This window comes from Miscanthus floridulus, chromosome 2, assembly GCF_019320115.1.
Source record: "Miscanthus floridulus cultivar M001 chromosome 2, ASM1932011v1, whole genome shotgun sequence".
Lineage (NCBI taxonomy): Eukaryota > Viridiplantae > Streptophyta > Magnoliopsida > Poales > Poaceae > Miscanthus > Miscanthus floridulus.
In genome coordinates, this window is record NC_089581.1 from 7,688,692 (window position 1) to 7,708,745 (window position 20,054).

Genomic DNA, 20,054 nt, shown 5'->3' on the forward strand with positions numbered 1-20,054 from the left:
CTTTGCACCGGTTGCAAGACTAGAAGCTATTCGTATCCTCCTTGCATATGCATCACACCATGAAATGAAACTATATCAAATGGATGTGAAAAGTGCATTTTAAATGGCTTTATTAATGAACTAGTCTATGTTGATCAACCTCCCGGATTTGAAGACCCTAGATATCTTAATCATGTTTATAGGTTGTCCAAGGCATTATATGGGCTTAAGCAAGCCCCAAGAGCTTAGTATGAGCGCATTCGAGACTTCCTCATTAAGAAGGGCTTCACCATTGGGAAGGTCGACACTACACTATTCACCAAGAAGCTTGATGGGCACATCTTCATTTACTAAGTGTATGTTGATGATATCATCTTTGGATCATCAAATGAAGATTCTTGCAAAGAGTTTGGTGAATTGATGTCAAAGGAGTTCAAGATGTCAATGATTGGAGAGCTTATATTCTTTCTTGGTTTTCAAATCAAACAAATGAGAGAAGGGATTTTCATCTCTTAAGAGAAATATACAAATGATCTTCTCAAGAGATTCAAGATAGATGAATGTAAGCCAATCAAGACACCAATGCCAACTAATGGACATCTCGACCTAGATGAGGGAGGTAACATGGTTGATCAAACTCTCTACCACTCTATGATTGGTAGCTTGCTATATTTAACCGCATCTAGGCCCGACATCATGTTTAGTGTGTGTATGTGTGCTAGATTTTAAGCTAATCCTAAGGAAACTCACTTAATTGCCGTAAAAAGAATCCTTAGGTATCTTAAGCACACACCAAGCATTGGCCTTTGGTATCCCAAAGGAGCTTTATTTGAGTTAGTTGGCTATTCTGACTCGGATTATGCCGGTTGCAAAGTTGATAGAAAAAGCACATCCAGAGGGTGTCATTTGCTTGGTAGATCTCTTGTGTCTTGGTCCTCCAAGAAGCAAAATAGCGTGGCTTTGTCCATCGCTGAAGCGGAATATATTGCCGTAGGTGCTTGTTGTGCATAAATACTTTACATGAAACAAACTTTGCTAGACTATGGTATAGTTTTAGATAAAGTACCTCTTTTGTGTGACAATGAAAGTGCGGTAAAACTTGCAAACAATCCGATTCAACACTCTCGCACCAAGCACATAGATATCCGTCATCAGTTTCTTAGAGACCATGTTGCTAAAAATGATATATCATTAGAAGGTGTAAGGACCGATGATCAATTGGCGGATATCTTTACTAAACCGCTAGATGAGGCAACATTTTGTAGATTATGGAATGAGCTCAATGTTCTTGATTTTAGCAACTTTACTAAAAAATGAGCTTGTGTTGTCCCTTGCATTGCATTATAATATACGACATGTTTAATTTATGGTAATGCATATAGAGCTTGTCTAACATGGTTAAGATAACCGTCGTAAAGCGTGTGAAGAAGCTTAACCTTGGATCAAACTTGACAAGCAACTAGATTCACTTTCAAGTATTGCATTGCATATGCATGAATATTGTTTTATCGTTTGTCTTCGATTGCCCTCTTATTGCCTATTTTCTTAAAAAGAATAATAGCCTAAGGCAAAATATTTTTAAAAATTTGAGGGTTTGAGAGAGGTCACTCACATCAGTCCCAATTGGTGTTTATTTGAATCTTATTGGAGTTGAGACTTGATTGGGAACAGGCAGCACGAAGGACTTTGAAGTTTCGCTAGAAAAGGAGTGACCGGACGCTACACCAGACTCTGATGTCCAGCGTCCGGTTAGTTCACAGGAGGTGAACTTGCTGCGAAGGAGTGACCGGACGCTAGAATAGTGTTCTCCCAGCATCCGATCAGATGGTGGCTCTACGTCCGGTCGATCGAAGACGATGAAGATTGCTTGCACCGGACTCTAGCTGCGTCCGGTCGGTGTTCACTGGACGTGTCCGATCATGATTTTAGGGGTCTTGGACCTTACTGGAATCGACCGGACACTGGGTGACAGTGTTCGGTCGCTGGCACCGGAGCTTTCGGTCAATAGGAAATGTGCGGGACCTAAATTCTTTCTTCTTTCCTAATCCAATCCGTCGGGGGACCCATATATCTCAATCGCCGCGCGTGCTTTTTTGACCTAACCCGCCATAGTCGCCGAATTCGCCACCGTTGCCTCCGCGCGCCGCCGCCGCCGCCACCGATGCTACCACGCCGCATCTCCATGCCGCGGGCCTCTACCCGCGCCCGTGCACCACCACTCCACGTGCCCCCGCGCCTCCGCACGTCGCCGCTGCTGCCTCCGCGTGCCACGCGCCACCGTGCGATGTCGCCTGCCTAAGCGCCTGCACCCTACCTACGCACGCCACCGAGCACCACATCCTGCGCCGCCATGCTCGCCCTGCTCCCGCGCCAGCGCCGCCATGCATCCACCGTGTGCTCATGCCCTAGCTTCACCGGCGCCGCCTGCTGCATTACCGATCCACGCCGAACAGTGCTTCACAAACCCTAAACCTAGGTCTTCCGGTGGTTCCCCGCGTGTCGCGTCTCTTCTCTTCTCGGGTCATCGATTCATCAGGTAGCATGCCCCCGATTCAATTTCGTACCTATTGTTTGCTTTCTTAGGGTTTCGCATCTCTAGATTTGTTGTCATTATTTATAAATCTGATCTACTCTAACGTGCAGCGAGTCGGTGCCTTTTGAGGTCCTATTGGCAGTTGTCAGTCAACTCGGGGCCAAACTCGCGAGTATGGATCGAGGCCAAGCCTCGGAAGTGACAGTTGGTAGTTGTTCTTTTTAGATCCAATCGATGGTTCACGTCAAGAATGTTGGAGGCGGTCCGGGTGATGAGGATCCGAGGCATCTGCCTCGCTTGCCTACAGATCCAAAAGGCAAGGCGATAAAGAAGTTGGCAACAAAGAAGCGCAAGTATCCAGATGCAGATACAACTAGAGCAGCCGCAGTTGTAGAGGCCGTAGAGCGTACCGAGAGGGGAGGTGCTCGTAGTGTAGTCCGGATCGTAGATCAGCTTTCACCAGAAGCGAGGGCTACACTTGAGCAGGTTGATAGCCTTTATGGTGGTCCACCTGGGACTCTCATGATTGGAAGACGATGTGTTGTCATTGATGAGAGTCAGCCTCAGGGGGAGTCATAGCAGCAGGAGCCACAGGCAGCAGAGCAGACTCAGGAGGGACAACAGGCCGAGGAGATAGAGCAGGCACCTTAGCCATAGCTTCGCTGCTCTGGTCGTACCCATGCTCCAGTCACACTAAGGGTAGATACACAGCGGAGGGGCTCTCATCCACCGTCTAGACCATAGGGTCCGCCTCTAGTGACACATCTAGATCTGAGGGCCGCCACGGCCAAGCAGGTGCAGCAGCTCCGATTTGTGGAGCTTGAGCAGTGGTTTCCACCGAGGTGAGATGAGCGTGCATCAGAGGGCTTCTACACACCACTATAGGAGGATTTCTACAATGCATATCTTAACAGTGAAGCTATTTTTAGATCTCAGAGGGTGTGCAACATAGAGTCTATTGTTGCAGCAGCTGGAGAGCACATTCGCCCCTACCTTACTTACCTGCTAGGGTTGATAGACTTACTCGAACGGACAGGATTGTATGTTCCATCTTGGGCCCATCGGCTCTATGCTTCTCTCTGGATTGACCCACAGCACAGATTCATACACTTTGCATTCAGTGGTAGAGATTATAGGCTGACGAGCACTAGGGTCAGAGAGATACTCAGGCTTCAAGAGCAGCCCATCAGGCTATATGAGGTTTGCTATGGATAGACAGCGCCCCCAGACGTGGCGGGATGGTGCCCCCTACAGATCTAGTCCGCCACTGCTTCACAGAGCCATTCGGCGAGGGGTCGAGCAGGACACACAATGATCTTACTCCCACTGCTAGAGTGCTTGATGCCATTATGAGAAGGACACTGCTTCCAAGGATGGGCTATCGTGAGTGCTTGACTCACATATAGTTGTGGCTTCTGAACTATCTGATGTAGCAAACAATATTTGATATTTGGGATCTCCTTCTATCAGAGATGGAGGACACTATTGTTAAGGGGTTCAAAGGTCACCGATAATTGTCCTATGCCCACTAGATCACGTTTCTTATTCACAGGGCAGTTACAGTGAGGTCGCCTGAGATGCTAGCTGAGTACAGTGGTGCTACGATAAAGTTCCCTGTATATAACCTGACTCAGATGATCCGCCATAGTACACCGACTGCTCCTAGCCAGCTGTGCCATCGTCTAGAGGTGCCAGAGACTACAGCCCAGCAGGATAATACTATCAAGGGCATAGCAGCTATAGAGGAGGAGCAGTTGGATGCTCAACAGGAGGGGATGGTCGAGAGCGACCCCAGTGACAACTCCTCATGCAGCAGCAGCTCCTTGGATTTATACAACATGTAGTGATAGCTATTGGGGTTCCACCACCACATCTTTCACCCTAGCTTGGTCAGCCTGCCACCACTTTCATGACTCCAGCGTTACAGCCTAGTGGGCTTTAGAGTTAGGGATAGCCACCAGCATAGTTTGCTTCACCTACAAAGCAGGTGTTCCAGTGGTTTGCTTCGCCCGTGATAGCCCCACAGTTCACACCTCTCCAGACGGGCTTTATACCGGCTCAGACTTCTTCGCTGCTAGTGCTAGAGACTACAGTGTCCAGGAGCCTTGGTGCATCCTTCAGTGAGTTGATAGGGCAGCCTACTCCTCCATATTTGCATGTCCCAGGTCCTTCTATCGTTGCACCTATTACCGGGACTACAGAGATGCTCCCTTCGTCAGTGGCATCATTAGAGCCAGCTGCTCCAGTTATACCTGCATAGTCTACAACAGCTCATGTTGTTGATCTGACCCAGACCGCTTCAGCATTGCTTTCAGCTACAGAGGGTCAGACAGCCTAGAGCTCTGGTTCAGATGATGATGGCACTCAGTTCCAGCTTGCTTCTCGTACCTCAGCGCCTGACTCATCCGCTGCAGCCCCGCTGACCGACTCTTAGGTTTTGGTGTTTGACGTCAAAGGGGGAGAGAGTTCAAGTATGCTAGACTTAGGGGGAGCGACTTAGGGGGAGCTTAGTTTACTTAGATTATCTATTATATTTGGTTTTTATGTGTGATACACTATTATGCATTCGTCGTGTCTTTACTTTTTATGCATTAAACTTCTTATGTGATAGTGATATCTACGTGATCGTGATATATGACATGTGTGCTCTTTACTTTGAATTATTTATATGTCATATCACTTGTGCTATGCTCATTTGCTTTGCTTCCGCGTTTTGCTTCGATGCGAATGAGCTTTGTTACTTATACTCATGCTTATTTCATATCTTTTGAGTACATCATGTTGGCTTGGGTCATATAAGTTTGCCTAACACTTTTGTTCTTATTACCAAAAGCTTATATGAATCAAGCTTGTTAAAAACCTCATCTCTTTTACATACTCGAGGTAGTATTATTATCAATCACCAAAAAGGAGAGATTAAAAGCATCTACGCCCCTAGTTAGGTTTCGGTGATTAATGGCAATACGTGATTACTGTGACTAACGTATGTTTTGCAGAGACAATTAAGTTAGGTCACGGTAATGAAGATCGGTTGGACAATCATGGTGGTCATGCCCCTACGATAGAAATCGTTTTGGTTTTCAAAGGATGGATAACAAGATTAAGGATAGACTAGTTCTAAGTGTCGTTTTGAGTTGAAGAGGCACTTAGAATAGTTTATGACTTTATTTTTTCTTTGGCCGTACTATTAAGGGGGTATGGACGGGTAGCTTGACCTAGGTGAGTCTAGTGAGTTAGGTGTGGTGCACACTTGCTAAATCTAGCACTAGGTAGCTCCAAAATAGCCCTTAGATCCAATGGAGCAAACTTCATTCACGTATGATCGAGAGTTGGAAGTGAATGGAGGGTCAAATACTGACCGGACGCTGGCTCAGGGTCCGATCAGTTCATTTGACCGAGGTGTTTTCGTCTGGTGCGACCGGACGCTGAGAGGTTAAGTGACCGGACGCTGACCCTCAGCGTCCGATCGACTCCAGTAAGGTTCCAGAGAGGGAAAATCTCGACCGGACGTGTCCGGTCACACTGTAAACGCTGGAGTTCAGGGTGAACTGACCGACGCGTTCGGTCAACATAACCGGAGCGTCCGGTCACCCCGCAGAGGCACATAACGGTTCATTTTTTCAGCCCATATTATAAATACTTCCTACACTCATGTGAGGGGTACTTTTGCTCATTCCAACAGCTGAGAAACACCTTTGAGAGTGCTAAGAAGAGCAAGATCCTAGTGAGGTGATTGAGATTTGAGAATCCTAAGAGAGCCCTCATTAGTGAGATCAAGAGTAGCAAAGTGTGCATCCACCCTTCTTATTAGGCTTGTCGTGGTCAAATAAGAGTTCGTGCTTGTTACTCTTGGTGATCGTCATCACCTAGACGGTTTGGTAGTGATTGTAGAGCTTAGTGATCATCTGGTGGAGATTGTGGATGACCCAACTCAAGTTGTGAGTGGTTGTGGATGATTCACCGCGATAGAGTGTTGAAGAATCAACCCGTAGAGAGCACTTGATCCTTGCGCGGATCAAGGAGGAGCTACACCCTTGCGCGGGTTCTTCAACGAGGACTAGTAGGGAGTGGCGTCTCTTCGATACCTCAGCAAAACATCGCCGCGTTCCTCCTTCTCTCTTTATTTTGAGCAATTCAATTCTTGTCATTTACATTCCTAGAATTGCCATGCTAGAGTAGGATTGAAACTTAGGGTGCTAAACTTTTGTGCGTTAGATCGATAAAAACACTTTCTAGGCATAAGGGGTTAATTGAGCTAACCGTAAAATTTAATTATTGTAAAGAATTTTAGAATTAATCCGATTCATCCTCTCTTGGACATCTTGATCCTTTCAGAGACGACTTGAGGCGGCCCAGCACCCGTGCCCAGCCGCTATCGCCAGGGGTAGCGGTGGCCCGCGACGACGACGCATCCTGACATCACTGGGGTGGGGAAGAGGCCGGGGAGGCACTGCGTGAACCGAGAGAGGAGACGACATGGTCGGCTTAGGTGGAGGAAGGAAGAAACGGTGGCGGCGTGAAGCTCTACCGCTGCCAGCGAACACAAGAGAGACGTGGAAATGGAGCCTATATATTTTTTTGGGAAGATGGAGCCTATGGATAAAGAGGACGAGACGAACATAGAGAGACGGACGAGGCAGAATGGCAGCCCTGTGCGACGCGAGCGGACGGACGCCCGCCTCTGAGTATTTCGGTAAGAGAAAAGTCAACATAGCAAGTATGTCATACGTGAAAATGTGCAACTGTGGATACGCAAGTACACGTAGTAGTAACTGAGTAACTCCCTACCGGCCCATGGTGGGTGCAACCGTGTCACAAAGAGGGGCTTCTCCGGATTCCGGAATGCTTATACGGGCCGGGCCGGCTCATTTAGGCCCAGATTTAGCCCAGCAACCTTACCACTCAAACAACCACGCGTGCGCCACGTGGCACTCTTGGTTACTATATAAGCCCCCCACGAACGCTCACTCCAAACCCTACCCGCCGCCGCTTTCTCCCCCTCCAAGCAGCGCGCCTCCGCTACCAGTACACGTCGTCTCGAGCTCCCGGTCTCCCCTTCGACCAACCATGGTGAGCGGATTTCCAAGAAAATCCTAGGTGATTCTTCATCTCCACCCCTTGACTATGGTGTGCGTTGTGGCAGGCGGACGTGGACGTGGATACGGAGGTGGCGGCCGCGGGGCCGAAGAAGAGGACGTTCCGCAAGTACAGCTACCGTGGCGTGGACCTCGACGCGCTGCTCGACATGTCCACCGACGACCTCGTCCAGCTCTTCCCCGCGCGCGCACGGCGGAGGTAACTACTGTACCTTATCGTGGTGGTGCCATTTTTTTGGGTTTGGTCTCCGATCTGATGTGTTGGATTCGCGCAGGTTCCAGAGGGGTCTCAAGAGGAAGCCCATGGCGCTCATCAAGAAGCTCCGCAAAGCGGTGGGTGCTGGATTTGTTTTGCTTTCATTAGAGTTGGATCGTGAATCGCTTGGTGCTGCTAGGCTTCTCTAGATCTGTTTGTGTTCGTGACGAGCTAAATTTTCTCTTTGTTTACTCTCGTACATAACCTTAGATAGGTTGGATTGTTAACCCCGGGGCCACTGTTATCCTAAACGCTAAATGGTAAATAGTCGGTCATCTACCGTTTAGCCCATTATTCGGGCAAAACGGGTGTTTAAACGGGAAAACGGCCGTTTAAACGGTCAAAACAACCGATTAAACGGAAACGGTGTACCACAGTGTAGCGTTTAAACTGTGTAAATGGGCTAAACAGCCATTTAGGCGAACAGTGCCCGGGGCACATCACATCTGCTAAGACCTACTATATTAGTATTATAGTATATCAGCGTTATATGCCAGTTACTTGAATGAAATCCGCAGTGGTAATACATGCATCGATGTTTTATCATGATGTGAAATGTCTTTTGGAGCTGCGGGGCAGATTGTTAGAATCACCAGTTACTTGTATCTAAGCCCTGTTTTTGGAGCTATATATGCCAGTTACTTGTCTCTAATCACTAGAACCGCAATGTAGACCTGTGGATGTCTGCTTTAATATAAATATTAATGCATCCAGCATTTTTTTGGTGCTTCAAGTAAGCTAGAAGCATAGTTGTATGCCTGATTGATGTTTTAGATGGATAGCTAAATTGTATAGATAGGCATTGGATGATTAATTCTCCAATTTTTTGTTGCTTATTTTCCATTGAATGATGCATTTTAGCATTTCACTCTGTTATTGCCTGCTGTCTATCCGTTTCAGTTTTCTCTGGAATTTGTGATACTCAACCAAACTGAATAAACAGTGTGCTCCTTTGATCCACTAAAGTTGTTACTTCAGAGGTTCTTTTACAATGTACTAGAAGATTGATTCGTGTGTCCTACTGAAATGCGCAATTTTTAATAAGGCTATGTAGGCCATTGTCCAGAAGCATGCCTGTTAAATTTCTGCTCTTACATTGTCCCTATTATCTCGCATTGTCACTGGAACAATTGATATGCCCTTCTGTTATGATGCTAATCACTTAGAACTGTTGATGACCTGACTTTTAGTTTTGTTGGAGCAGTTGAGGTATATAAAGATTTGCTTGAAACTTATTTATTCTTTTGCTACATCTGTCTGAAGCTAGCGGAAACTCAGTTACCGAATCCAGTTTGTATTGAGTTATTGAGTTGTCGTATGCAAGACATTGCTGCTTTTTTTTAGGTATTCTTAGGAATCTGTTTTCCTACATGTACTGGGGAGTCCAGTTTGGCTTCTCAGACAACTTTGCTGGAATAATTTCAACCATTTTGGTGTGTGCAAACTCCATTTGTTCTACCAGTTGCTTATTTATATACCACATCTTTCTTTGCTTGTAGTGTGTTTGGTACCGTTCTATCCATGTCATTGCTGCCTGACATCCCTTGGTGTATGCTTTTCGCGGACGATGTAGTGCTAGTTGATGAAAGTCGGACATGAGTGAATCAGAAACTGGAGTTATGGCGGGAGACTTTGGAGTCCAAAAGTTTTAGACTCAGTAGAACTAAAACTGAGTATATGAGATGTGACTTCAGCACTATTACTCGGGAGGAGGAAGATATTAGTTTGGAAGGTCAAGTAGTGCCTAGGAAGGATACCTTTCGATATTTAGGATCAATGCTACAGAGAGACGGGGATATTGATGAAGATGTTAGCCATAGAATCAAAGCAGGGTGGATGAAGTGGCGCCAAGCATCTGGTGTCCTATGTGACAAAAGGGTACCACAGAAGCTAAAAGGTAAGTTTTATAGGACAACGATTAGACCTGTTATGTTGTATGATGCAGAATGTTGGCCGACGAAAAGACGACATGTTCAACGGATAAGTGTCGCGTAAATGCATATGTTGCGTTGGATTTGCGGTCATACAAGAAGGGATCGAGTTCGGAACGATGATATACGTGATAGATTAGGAGTAGCACCAATTGAAGAAAAGCTTGTCCAACACCGGTTGAGATGGTTTGGACATGTCCAACGGAGACCTCCAGAGGCACCGGTGCGTAGTGGAATCCTAAGCCAGGACAGTAACGTGAAGAGAGGCAGAGGAAGACCGAAGTTGACTTGGCTAGAGGCAATAAAAGGAGATTTGAAATGATGGAATATACCCAAAGACTTAGCCTTAGATAGGGGTGCTTGGAAAACAACTAATCACAACTCTAGCCGACCCCAACTTGTTTGGGACTTAAAGGCTTTGTTGTTGTTGTTGTTTGTAGTACCTTGAGTGCTTGATACAGTATGTAGGATAACATGCTGTCCAGTTAATATCTGGGAAATAAGTTATTTGCTGCATAAACAATGATTTTGTTATTGAAATGTGTTCATGTTATTGTCAGTTGCGTCTTCGCTTCTGTCAGGTGTACCCAGAATGAGTTTCCTGTTTGTCGTTTAAGATGTATGTGTGGTCATCTTTTTCACTTTTATCAATGTTTCTACTGTGACACTGGTGCATTGACTTTCATGCTTGCAGAAAAAGGATGCTCCCGCCGGTGAGAAGCCTGAGCCTGTGAAGACCCACCTCCGCAACATGATCATTGTGCCTGAGATGATTGGGAGCATCGTTGGCGTCTACAACGGCAAGACCTTCAATCAGGTTGAGATCAAGCCGGAGATGATTGGCCACTACCTTGCAGAGTTCTCCATCTCGTACAAGCCAGTCAAGCACGGTAGGCCCGGTATCGGTGCTACCCACTCTTCGCGGTTCATTCCTCTGAAGTGAGGGCCAAATGTGGCTTCTGTTCTATCAGTTGGATTTTTTTTTCCATGTAGCCTGAGCTGCCAAGTTAAAACACTGTATACCTACTACTATGTAATGAGCGTACGGCTGTGAACCATTGTTAACTGTTATGTTGTTTTTGACGTTCTATTTGATTGGCATATGCTACCTCATTGGATGTAATGCCTGTTGCGAAGTTCCACGTCTCTTCTGAACTGTATCACGCGTTCCACGTTCATGCTACTGGAGCACGAGTTCTTTTGTGCTGCCAATGTGAAAATCCCCGCACAAGCTCGCTCAAATGACCCGTCAATGCCAAAATCCCTGTCTCATCTGCACAAGCTCGCTCATGGACCACATCTGAATTGTGAAACACATATGGACGGCATCTGAATTGTGAAACAAGCTGCCACCTGGCGGGCTGTCCGGGCTGAGTTATCAGACTCACAGCGCAGCTCTCGAACAAGAGATGCATTGATGAAAACAAGCTTTGAACCAGACTCACAGCACAACGCTCGAACAAGAGATGTATTTATGAAAAGAAGCTTTGAACCAGAGACGCAATCGATGAAAAGAAGCTTTGAAAATGTTATACCCAATGTGGCTTTGAACCAAGATTATCCAAATGCTATGGATGTTTCAAAGATCAACATCCCAGCCCACGTGGCTTTGAACCAAGATTATCCAAATGTTACCAAGAACTTTGAACCAAGATTGTCCAAATGTTGCCAAGAACTTTGAACCAAGATTATCCAAATGTTACCCAGAACTACTAATCGATAGGTTTCACAGAGCAACAGCATTTACAATTCGCAATATGCTACCAGCAAGAATCGATACGTATCTGAACGCTACAGTAGCCAGGTAATAGGCAAGCCACAGAAGGGGCAGACGAACCTGTTGCTGTTGGCGTAGCAGTAGCACAGGACGCAGATGGCCAAATGGCCGCAAGGTCTAGCCTCGACCCGTGCGGGTCGGAGGCGGCACTCCCAACACAGCGGGGCGCCGAACGACCGCGGCGGGACCTGCTCTCGCCACGCGCACAACGGGTCCGGATAGAGGGCTTCGACGGGAGGCATACCGTTGCCGGACTTGCCGCCGAACACTTGCTGCCCGGGACAATGCTCCACGGACCGTGGCACTATGCCCCAATGTACAGCAACCCAGTTGTCTCGAAGGCTGGGGATGGTCGGTGCTGCGCCGGGTGCAGAAGTCGTGGCGGAGTCGGCGATCGTCGTCACGCCGGGCACGGAAGAGGGGGTGGAGGCGGAGACGATCGTTGTCACCCCGGGCGTAGAAGAGGAGGCGGAGGTGAGCACGTCCGCCTCTAGCGCGAGGTCAGCGATCGTCGTCACGCCGGGCGCGGAAGAGGTGGACGCGTCCGGCTCCGGCGCGGTGTCGGCGCTCGTCGCCACGGCGGGCGCGGAGCCTGACGCGTTGGGCACCAGCGTGATGCCGATGTAGGGAAGGGGCTTGGACCATGCCGACGTAGACGGCGACGAGCCCTCGCTGGACAACCTCGACGGAGCGAACGTGGACGTCGGGTCCGCTGCGGTCTGCCACCCCCGCTCCTGCGACGGCTTGCGAGAGACGTGCTGGGATACGCCCACGGAGTTCCAGGGCTGGGAGACACCAGCGGAGTTCCGAGCCCGACCTCCCCTTCCCCTCTGGTGCGCGTGAGCGAAGTAGGTGGGCGGGGGGACGCCTTTGGAGCCGCCCCAGGCGGTGGGGGTGTATGTCGGAGGTCGTTTGATGGAGCGGGAGACGCCGGGAGCGGAGGGGGAGGCGATGGCTTCCGGTGCGACATTGGGCGCGGACGCGGAGGCGATGGAGCTAGGTGCGACGCCGGGAACGGTGGCGGAGGAGATGGCGCCAGTTGCGACGCCGGGCGCGGTGGCGAAGGCGTTGGCGCCAGGTACGACGCCGAGGGCGGCGTTCGCTGCTGGAGCTGCGGCAGGGTTGGGGAGCCGAGGCCTCACCCTCTCAGAGTCGGAGAGGACCCGAGCGGCGGAGGGAGTTGAAGTGGTGGAGGAGGACGAAGTTGACGAGGGGTTGGAGGAGGAGGAAGACGCCATGGCGGTTGGGCCGTTGCGGGGAGGGAGAGGGCGGGAGGATTTGGTTTGGCGTTTGTTTGGGTTCTAGCGAATCGCTCCTGTCTGCTGGCTGTTTATATAGTAGCCTTAGCCTGCCTGCTGGCTGCTGCTCCTGTCCCATGTGCAAAAGGAAATTGATGAAGAGCAAGATGAAGAAGAAAAAGATCGAAATGGGACATGCTGCGGGGACCCGGCCATCAGCGCGGTCTAGTAGTATTGGCGTTGATCAATTAGCACATTGGAAGATGGTTCAAGGAGAAGCCATATAATGTGCTTTGTTCAGTACATGTATGAGAAACATGTACAGAAAAATTCATGGAAGAATTCTGCAAAAAAGTTTTTCAGATTGTTCTCGGCAGTGCTGCAGATGGAAACTGAGGTTTTCTTGACTAATGACGTCTAGAATTCGATTATAGGTGACATCAAAGAATTCGTCACCGTCATTGTCCAGTTCTCTAGCTTATGCCACCTGGTGATGAATTCAGGGACCAATTTTGTCTTCAAGAATATCAGATACAATGTTCATGACTTTCTGTATATGTTATGCCGAATTTTTTCTCCCAAAAGGGGGGCCATGGGATGTACTCATCTACATGGTTGGTAGAAACGTGGGCCTAAAGCCTTATGCTGTATGCCATGTATCGAGTATCCGAGCTCCTGATGGATCTAACAAAGCGCATCCAGAATTGACAAAAGTCAGTGTAAGAGGGGTTTATAGGCCTGATTACATGCCATCAACTAAAACCTATACGTCAAATATCAGAGAGGTTAGCCTGAGCTGAGGATAAATCTTTGTCATGAGCAAGAGAGCAGTGAAGAAGTTACTGAATAGAAGAACAGGGAAGAAGAATTCAGTGGCTGAAGTCTGGGTTTGGCTTCTGTCAATGGTGCAGCATAGTTTGTCTTGTTGGGCCGCGTCAGCTTTCATTTCTTTAGATGATTAACTGAACTTATCTCTGAATGATCTTGAGCCAGCTTCCATCCAATGCTAAACCCATGTCACTGATAAGGAAGGTAACTTTTGCTTCCAAGAAGAATAAAAGGAAAGCAAATTTGTGATGATGAGCTAGCTGCTTCAGATAAAAAAAGAAGGGTATACCATCAGGCAACTCTCTTGCAACCCTTGACTGCTACCGTTCATATCCATCTATAGCACCATCTATCTACGATGGCTGACGAGGAAAACCAACCCGGCTGGTCCAACCTCCCCACCGATCTCCTGGAGCCCATCGGGAAGAGGACCCGCAACGCCGTCACCGGGCTAGCCGCGTTCCGCTCCGTGTGCCGGGCATGGCGCGCCGCGCCTGCTGCTTCCCCGTGAGGGACCGTCAGAGGACGCGCTCGTCTTTCCCTTGTCGCGCGGCTGGTCCATAGTCGTCGACCCCCGCGACGTGTCCTGCCGCCTCTCGCACCTGGCCACGGGCGCGACGGCTGCCCTGCCCAGCCTCAACGCCTCAACGCCGTCCGCCAGAGCGGCAGCGAAGCTGTCACGCACCTGACATACCTGCACCGCCCCGACTTCCACACGGCGATACGCAACTCATGGATGGTGTGCAGAAACTACCTCCAATTCACGGATCTCTTCCGCTTCGCCGTCCATGTCCCGCTCGGCGTTCCTCCGGCAGCGGCGGCGGCGGGCATGACGATCATGATGTACCACATCATGCTGGGTCCATGGGGAACGGGTGTGTCTTCACGGCCGGTGGCCTTCGACGTCTTCGAGTTACGCTCGACGCCTGACGGGCTCGCCTGGCTCGAGGTGAGAGACGCGGGCAACTACGAACTGTTCCTGGATGGATACCACACTACTCTTAGAGAGAATAATAATGGCATCAGCAGCGGAACTCGAATCTACTATGTCCATGACGTTGCTGCAGCAGGTCGTATTCACGAGGAGTGCCGGGTTCCTCCTGCGGCCTACTGCTACAGCATGCAGGATAACAAACTGGAGTGCGTCTACATGCCACCGGAGGATATTCATCAGTGCTCAACTAATCCTAGTTGGTTTCACTACCGGAATCGCAAGCTTTGCTGAGTGCCAAGAACTTTGCCGAGTATTTTATATCGGGCACTCGGCAAAAGATGTCTTTGCCGAGTGCCCAAACTTGAACACTCGACAAAGACACGACCCTTGGTAAAGCTACTATTTGCCGAGTGCTCACGCTCGACACTCGGCAAAGACGTCTTCTTTGCCGAGTGTCACAGGTAACACTCGGCAAAGATGTCCTCTTTGCCGAGTGTCAACGTCTGACACTCGGCAAATTTTGGCCCGCCGTTAAACCAGCCTGCCACCGTCAGCTCTTTGCCGAGTGTACAAATGCAACACTCGGCAAAGAGGCTCTTTGTCGAGTGTCAACAACAGACACTCGGCAAAGTATAATTTTTTTTTTTGCTCCTGCACTTCAAAATTTTTCACCTCTCCACACACCACATGTGGTACTCCATGCTTAAGTTTGGTGTATTTTTGAATTTATTTGCTATATTTAACTAATTAATTGCATTTCAAGCAATTTTTTGAATTAAGTTAAATTTGAACCGCAAGTGATTCAAATATTTGGAAAAAATGAGTATAAAATTGATATTCATGTTATTCAACCCAGTTTGAGGCCTTACCTATAAGATTATAAGGGTTTTCGAACATCTTATTTCGGAAACACGACCCTGAGCGTGTGGTTGAATGGTTTTTAAATTCTATAAAAACCAAAGGAAGTCCGAAAATCATGAAATTTGATAAGATGTCATGATATCTTATGTGGAGGCTGTGGTAAAAATTTGAGAAGGTGTCGCATAAGTTGTCACGTACATTGCTTACAAACCGATACATCTCCGAAGAAGTTTCATGATTGTTGAGTATGATCTGGTAAGATTTGGAGTGAAAGTAACGGTCGAGTTGTGGTTTGACTCCGAAACTTTTTGTATAGCCAATAGACATCAAAGATCATGTCGTGTTCAATTTTAGTGATTTTTTGGATCCATTTGATAATTATTAATTTGTAATTGCAATTATATAAATGGAATTTGAGCTATAACTACATGAAATCATGGTCTATTTTTTGCTGAAGCATCAAATTTGCATTGTTGAGTGAATTTGACAAGGTATTTTCAAAGTGTATTGGAACAAATTTGGAAAAAAACAGGTAAAGGAAAAGGGAAAGGAAATAGAAAAGTTTTTTTTAAAAAATACCTTTGCCGAGTGTGTTAGGGTTAGCACTCGGCAAAGTATAGTCTTTGCCGAGTGCTTTATCGGTTTGACTCTCGGCAAAGATTTTTAATGTTTTTTTTAAAAAAATCCCGGCTTTGCCGAGTGCCGGATCGCGGACACTCGGCAAAGGCTTGACCCAATACTTAACTGCCACGGCCGAGACTCACTCACGCACGCCCGCTCCCTCACCGCCCCCTGCCAGCGCCGCCCCCTCGCTCCCTCACCGCGTCCTCTGCAACCTCCCCTCCCCTCGCTCCCTCACCGCCCCTGCCAGCGCCGCCCCCCCGCCCTACCCGTCATCCTCGCGCCGCCGCGCCTTCTCCCGCGGTGCCCCGCTCGTGCCCGCCCGCCGTGCTCGCGCCCGGCGGCCGCGGCCCCGAAGCCGCCTCCACCGACAAAGTTTGGCCCGCCGGCCGCCCCCGTCACCGCCCCGCACGCCACCCCGCCTGCAACGCCGCGCCTGCGCGTCGCCCCGCGCGCGCCCGCCCGCCCACGCCGGCCGCTCCCGTCGGCGGCCCGCCGCCTGGACTCGTCTCGCCCGCGGCCGATCTCCTCCATCCGCTCACCCGGAGAGGAGACTGCGCTCGGTCGAGCACCACCTGGGGTCCAGCGTCCTCGCGACCATCTCCGGCACGGCGTCCGCCCTCTGCAGCCCCGGTGTCCCTGCGACCATCTCCGGCACGACGTCCGCCCTCTGCAGCCCCGGTGTCCCAGCGACCGTCGCTGCTGTCCTACTTTGCCACTCGCCACTTTGGCCGGCGACGAGCACCACCAGGACACTAGGTATTCCCTCCCCTTGGTCCTCCCTTCTAGACAACAAATCTTGGTCAATCTTTTTTCTTCAAAGCACTTAATCGACTAGACAACCAGAGCAAGTGTTGAAGAAAAATTGCAAGGGTAATTGTGTGCAAATATTTCCTTCTATCATTTATGCAATGTTATAGATGATGGGTTGTTGTTACAATATGTTGATTTGAGGTTACAACTTATTTTACTGATGATGGGCTTAAGTAGCTATGTCTTTTTTTTTCCACACCGGTAAAACCGAATTTCATTACCATGGCAACGCAATTACAGATAGTATCAGTTTAGTGACCGTAACACATAACCACCACTGCAAAACTTATCCATGCAAATGATCACAGATAGGCATAGACACAAACTACCGCTACTACCAGTACCAGAAACTAGGCAACAAACTAGCTGTCCAAAAGATACACTACGAGATTAACTGGGGTTCCAAACATGGGAGTTTCACCCACAGCAGCGCACAAGCTGCGATTGATACAACTCTAGCTTAACCGACATAAGGGACCAGCTGCTTTTCATCTTGAGTACGCGACTGCATATCCTGCTTGTGGAAGAAGGAGCCGCCATCTTCACTGCTTCAGCTCCCTGGACGACCTGCTGCTCCAAGTCACCCTTCAACAAACCTGCCCAATATATGAGAAAGGAGCAAATCATACACACAATCTCAGTAGGAGATTTTACACGTTTGTATAAGTAGCTATGTCTGTCTAATTACTTTCTCATCCTGCAGCGTATATGTTTGAGATGCAAATGACTTGCATTGCGTACTGATGCGGTCGATCAGGAATTGTGTATAACTTTAGATCAATTAGTTTGATAAACTAGTTGACATTTGTTAATAGATCAGTTGCCCTTGCTGCTGCTACATTTTAATTAATCATATATGGTTTCTTTCTTGCACATGTGATGGCCAGCTTGTGCTTGTGCTCAGCTAAAGCAGCAGCATGCATATGCATGCCCAGGAATAGTTCCATCTCTGCTCAAAATATATTTGCAGCGATACACATCAGCATGTGATTTCAGAATGCTATGCTTGTCAAGGCATTTTTTGTTTACGTCACCACAAGCTAATAGATTCTTGGGAACTTGTAGGTTTCTATTTCAATACTGGTTTTCCTGTTTTCCTCAATTTGTGCAGGTTTCTTTTTCACTGTTACTAGATTCTAGCACTTACAAACCTGCTCAAAATACTACTAGTATGTAATTAATTATCTAATCCAAAATCTGCTATTTTTTCTCTGGTTTTCTAGGCAACAAATCTCGGTTAATCTTTTTTCTTCAAAGCACTCGACTAGGCAATCAGATCAAGTGTTGAAGAAAAATCGCAAAGGTAATTGTGTACAAATATTTCCATCTTATAGATGATGGATTGTTGCTACAATATGTTGATTTGAGCTTGCAACTTTTTTCTAATTACTATCTCATCCTGCAGTATATATGTTAATGCAGTAGATTCAGAATTATGTATAACTTTAGATGAATTAGTTTGATAAACTAGTTGACATTTATTAATTAGTTATCGAAACAAATTTTGTTCTTACACCATTCATGTGAAATATGGTGTAGATGGATGCAAATCAACTGCGAAGGTCTTTAATTATTAGAGCAGTTCTGCTGCTACATTTTATTATACCTAATAGTAAGGAGGATAGGAATGAAAAGGAAAAGAATCTCGTATGCCCCAATGAGTGATATAGAAGCAAGCAGAGATGATTACCTTTCTAATATCTATCATAAGGATGATATGAGTTGTTTGCGCATGCTGAGAATGAGGAGAGCACCATTCTTTTTGCTATGTGATACACTGAAACAAAAGAGGGCTTCTTTCTGGTACTATCCAATGTTGCGTCGAGGAACAAGTAGCAATGTTCCTTCACACAATTGGCCACTATGAGAGGAATACTGTAATATCCAAAAACTTCAAGAGATCGGGAGAAACAGTCAGCCGCTACTTTAAGTCAGTACTACGTGCTATAGGTGAACTTCGTGATGAAAGATTTCATGTGAATTTGAATGGTAGTCAAATTTCCAATCACCTTAAGACTTGGAGAACTCGCTGGAACACCATTGTGACCCTCAAGAAACTCAGCTCAACACATTTTATTAATGATGAAACTAGAACTATAATGCTAGATGAGAAGAACTACTTGACTCGTGTCCAGGTGTGTATTATCAGCGCACACTCCTTTACCTCAATAGTCACTATCACACCAAAATCAGAAACGTCCCTTATTAAAGAAACATCAGAAATGGTCACTGAAAGTAGCAGCCTCTTGTGTCCAGGTGTGTATTATCTAGCTCCAGTCATGCATGTATGCAAGTTTTTGCATATTTGTCTTGTGCCTGTGCGGACGGTCACTGAAAGTAGGAGCCTCTTGACGTTCCCAAAAAATAAATAGCAGCCTCTTGTTATTATTACTCCATAGACCATACAAACTGGAATGCCGTTCAGTCGTTCACCCTTTGTTTTTGTATGGCCACTTGACGCCGCTGCCAGTGTAGCTGCTGCTGGTGCCCATCGTGAAGTCCACGTTCACGCCGGATCCGTAAGCCTCGTAAGCAGAAGCCGGAAACTGCTGCTGCTGCTGGTAGTGCAGGGCGAGCAGAGACCAGTAGTGGGAGGTTCGTCAAAATTTTCAATCACGCCGGATTCTTTTTTTTTTCAGAGAAGAGCCCGTCGGAGCCGAGCCGGAGTACCTCGGCGACCCCGATCGTATTCCTCGCCACTGCGAGTCTGCCTGCACCGCGTTGCCTCGCCACTGCACCGACCCGGCACGGCCCCGCTAGCCTGACTCCACCGCCACCCAAGGTATAACCCGCTAGCCTGACTCCATCTAGCTAGCTTGATGGCCGCTAGATCACATAACCAAGTTAGGTGTCTCCCGTTCGAAAGGGATACGGTTGGAAGTATGCAGATCTTTGCATATCTATAACCGTATGCGTTTTGAATTGTCCATATTTTTTGGACAGCCCGATGATGCGTAGATGAGGTTAGTTTTCATGGTCTACTCCGATCCGAGACAGAGTTTCGGCATCATCTCCCTGTTTTTCTCCGGATACACAATCTCCCTGCCGGGACGTGTATTTGGAGAAGAGCGAGGAGGTGCTGCCAAAATTCTGTCTCGGATAGGAGTAGAGCATGGAAACTAACCTCATCAACGCATCCTCGGGTGGGATTAGGACCTATCTTCACCTATTAGATAGTAGGATCCTC

At 47.8% G+C, this 20,054-nt stretch overlaps 2 protein-coding genes, 1 long non-coding RNA gene and 1 pseudogene across 3 annotated transcripts; 3 read left to right on the forward strand and 1 right to left on the reverse strand.

Annotated features, from left to right (window-relative positions):
* The first annotated feature begins 7,480 nt into the window (after positions 1-7,480).
* Positions 7,481-10,908, forward strand: LOC136537817 (small ribosomal subunit protein uS19-like). Its single transcript, XM_066529786.1, has 4 exons — positions 7,481-7,582; positions 7,656-7,807; positions 7,884-7,941; positions 10,490-10,908. Exons 1-4 carry the CDS (start codon positions 7,580-7,582, stop codon positions 10,736-10,738), a joined length of 462 nt encoding a protein of 153 aa, XP_066385883.1. The 5' UTR covers positions 7,481-7,579; the 3' UTR covers positions 10,739-10,908.
* Positions 7,949-10,482, forward strand: LOC136537816 (uncharacterized; annotated as a pseudogene).
* A 678-nt stretch (positions 10,909-11,586) lies between the features above and the next one.
* Positions 11,587-12,810, reverse strand: LOC136536040 (flocculation protein FLO11-like). Its single transcript, XM_066528466.1, has one exon. The coding sequence runs from the start codon at positions 12,808-12,810 to the stop codon at positions 11,587-11,589; it is 1,224 nt and encodes a 407-aa protein (XP_066384563.1).
* Positions 12,811-16,612: 3,802 nt separating this feature from the next.
* On the forward strand, positions 16,613-18,170 carry LOC136537818 (uncharacterized). The gene is made up of 2 exons (XR_010779145.1): positions 16,613-16,813; positions 18,091-18,170. It is a non-coding gene; the product is annotated as an uncharacterized lncRNA (long non-coding RNA).
* Positions 18,171-20,054: the final 1,884 nt, after the last annotated feature.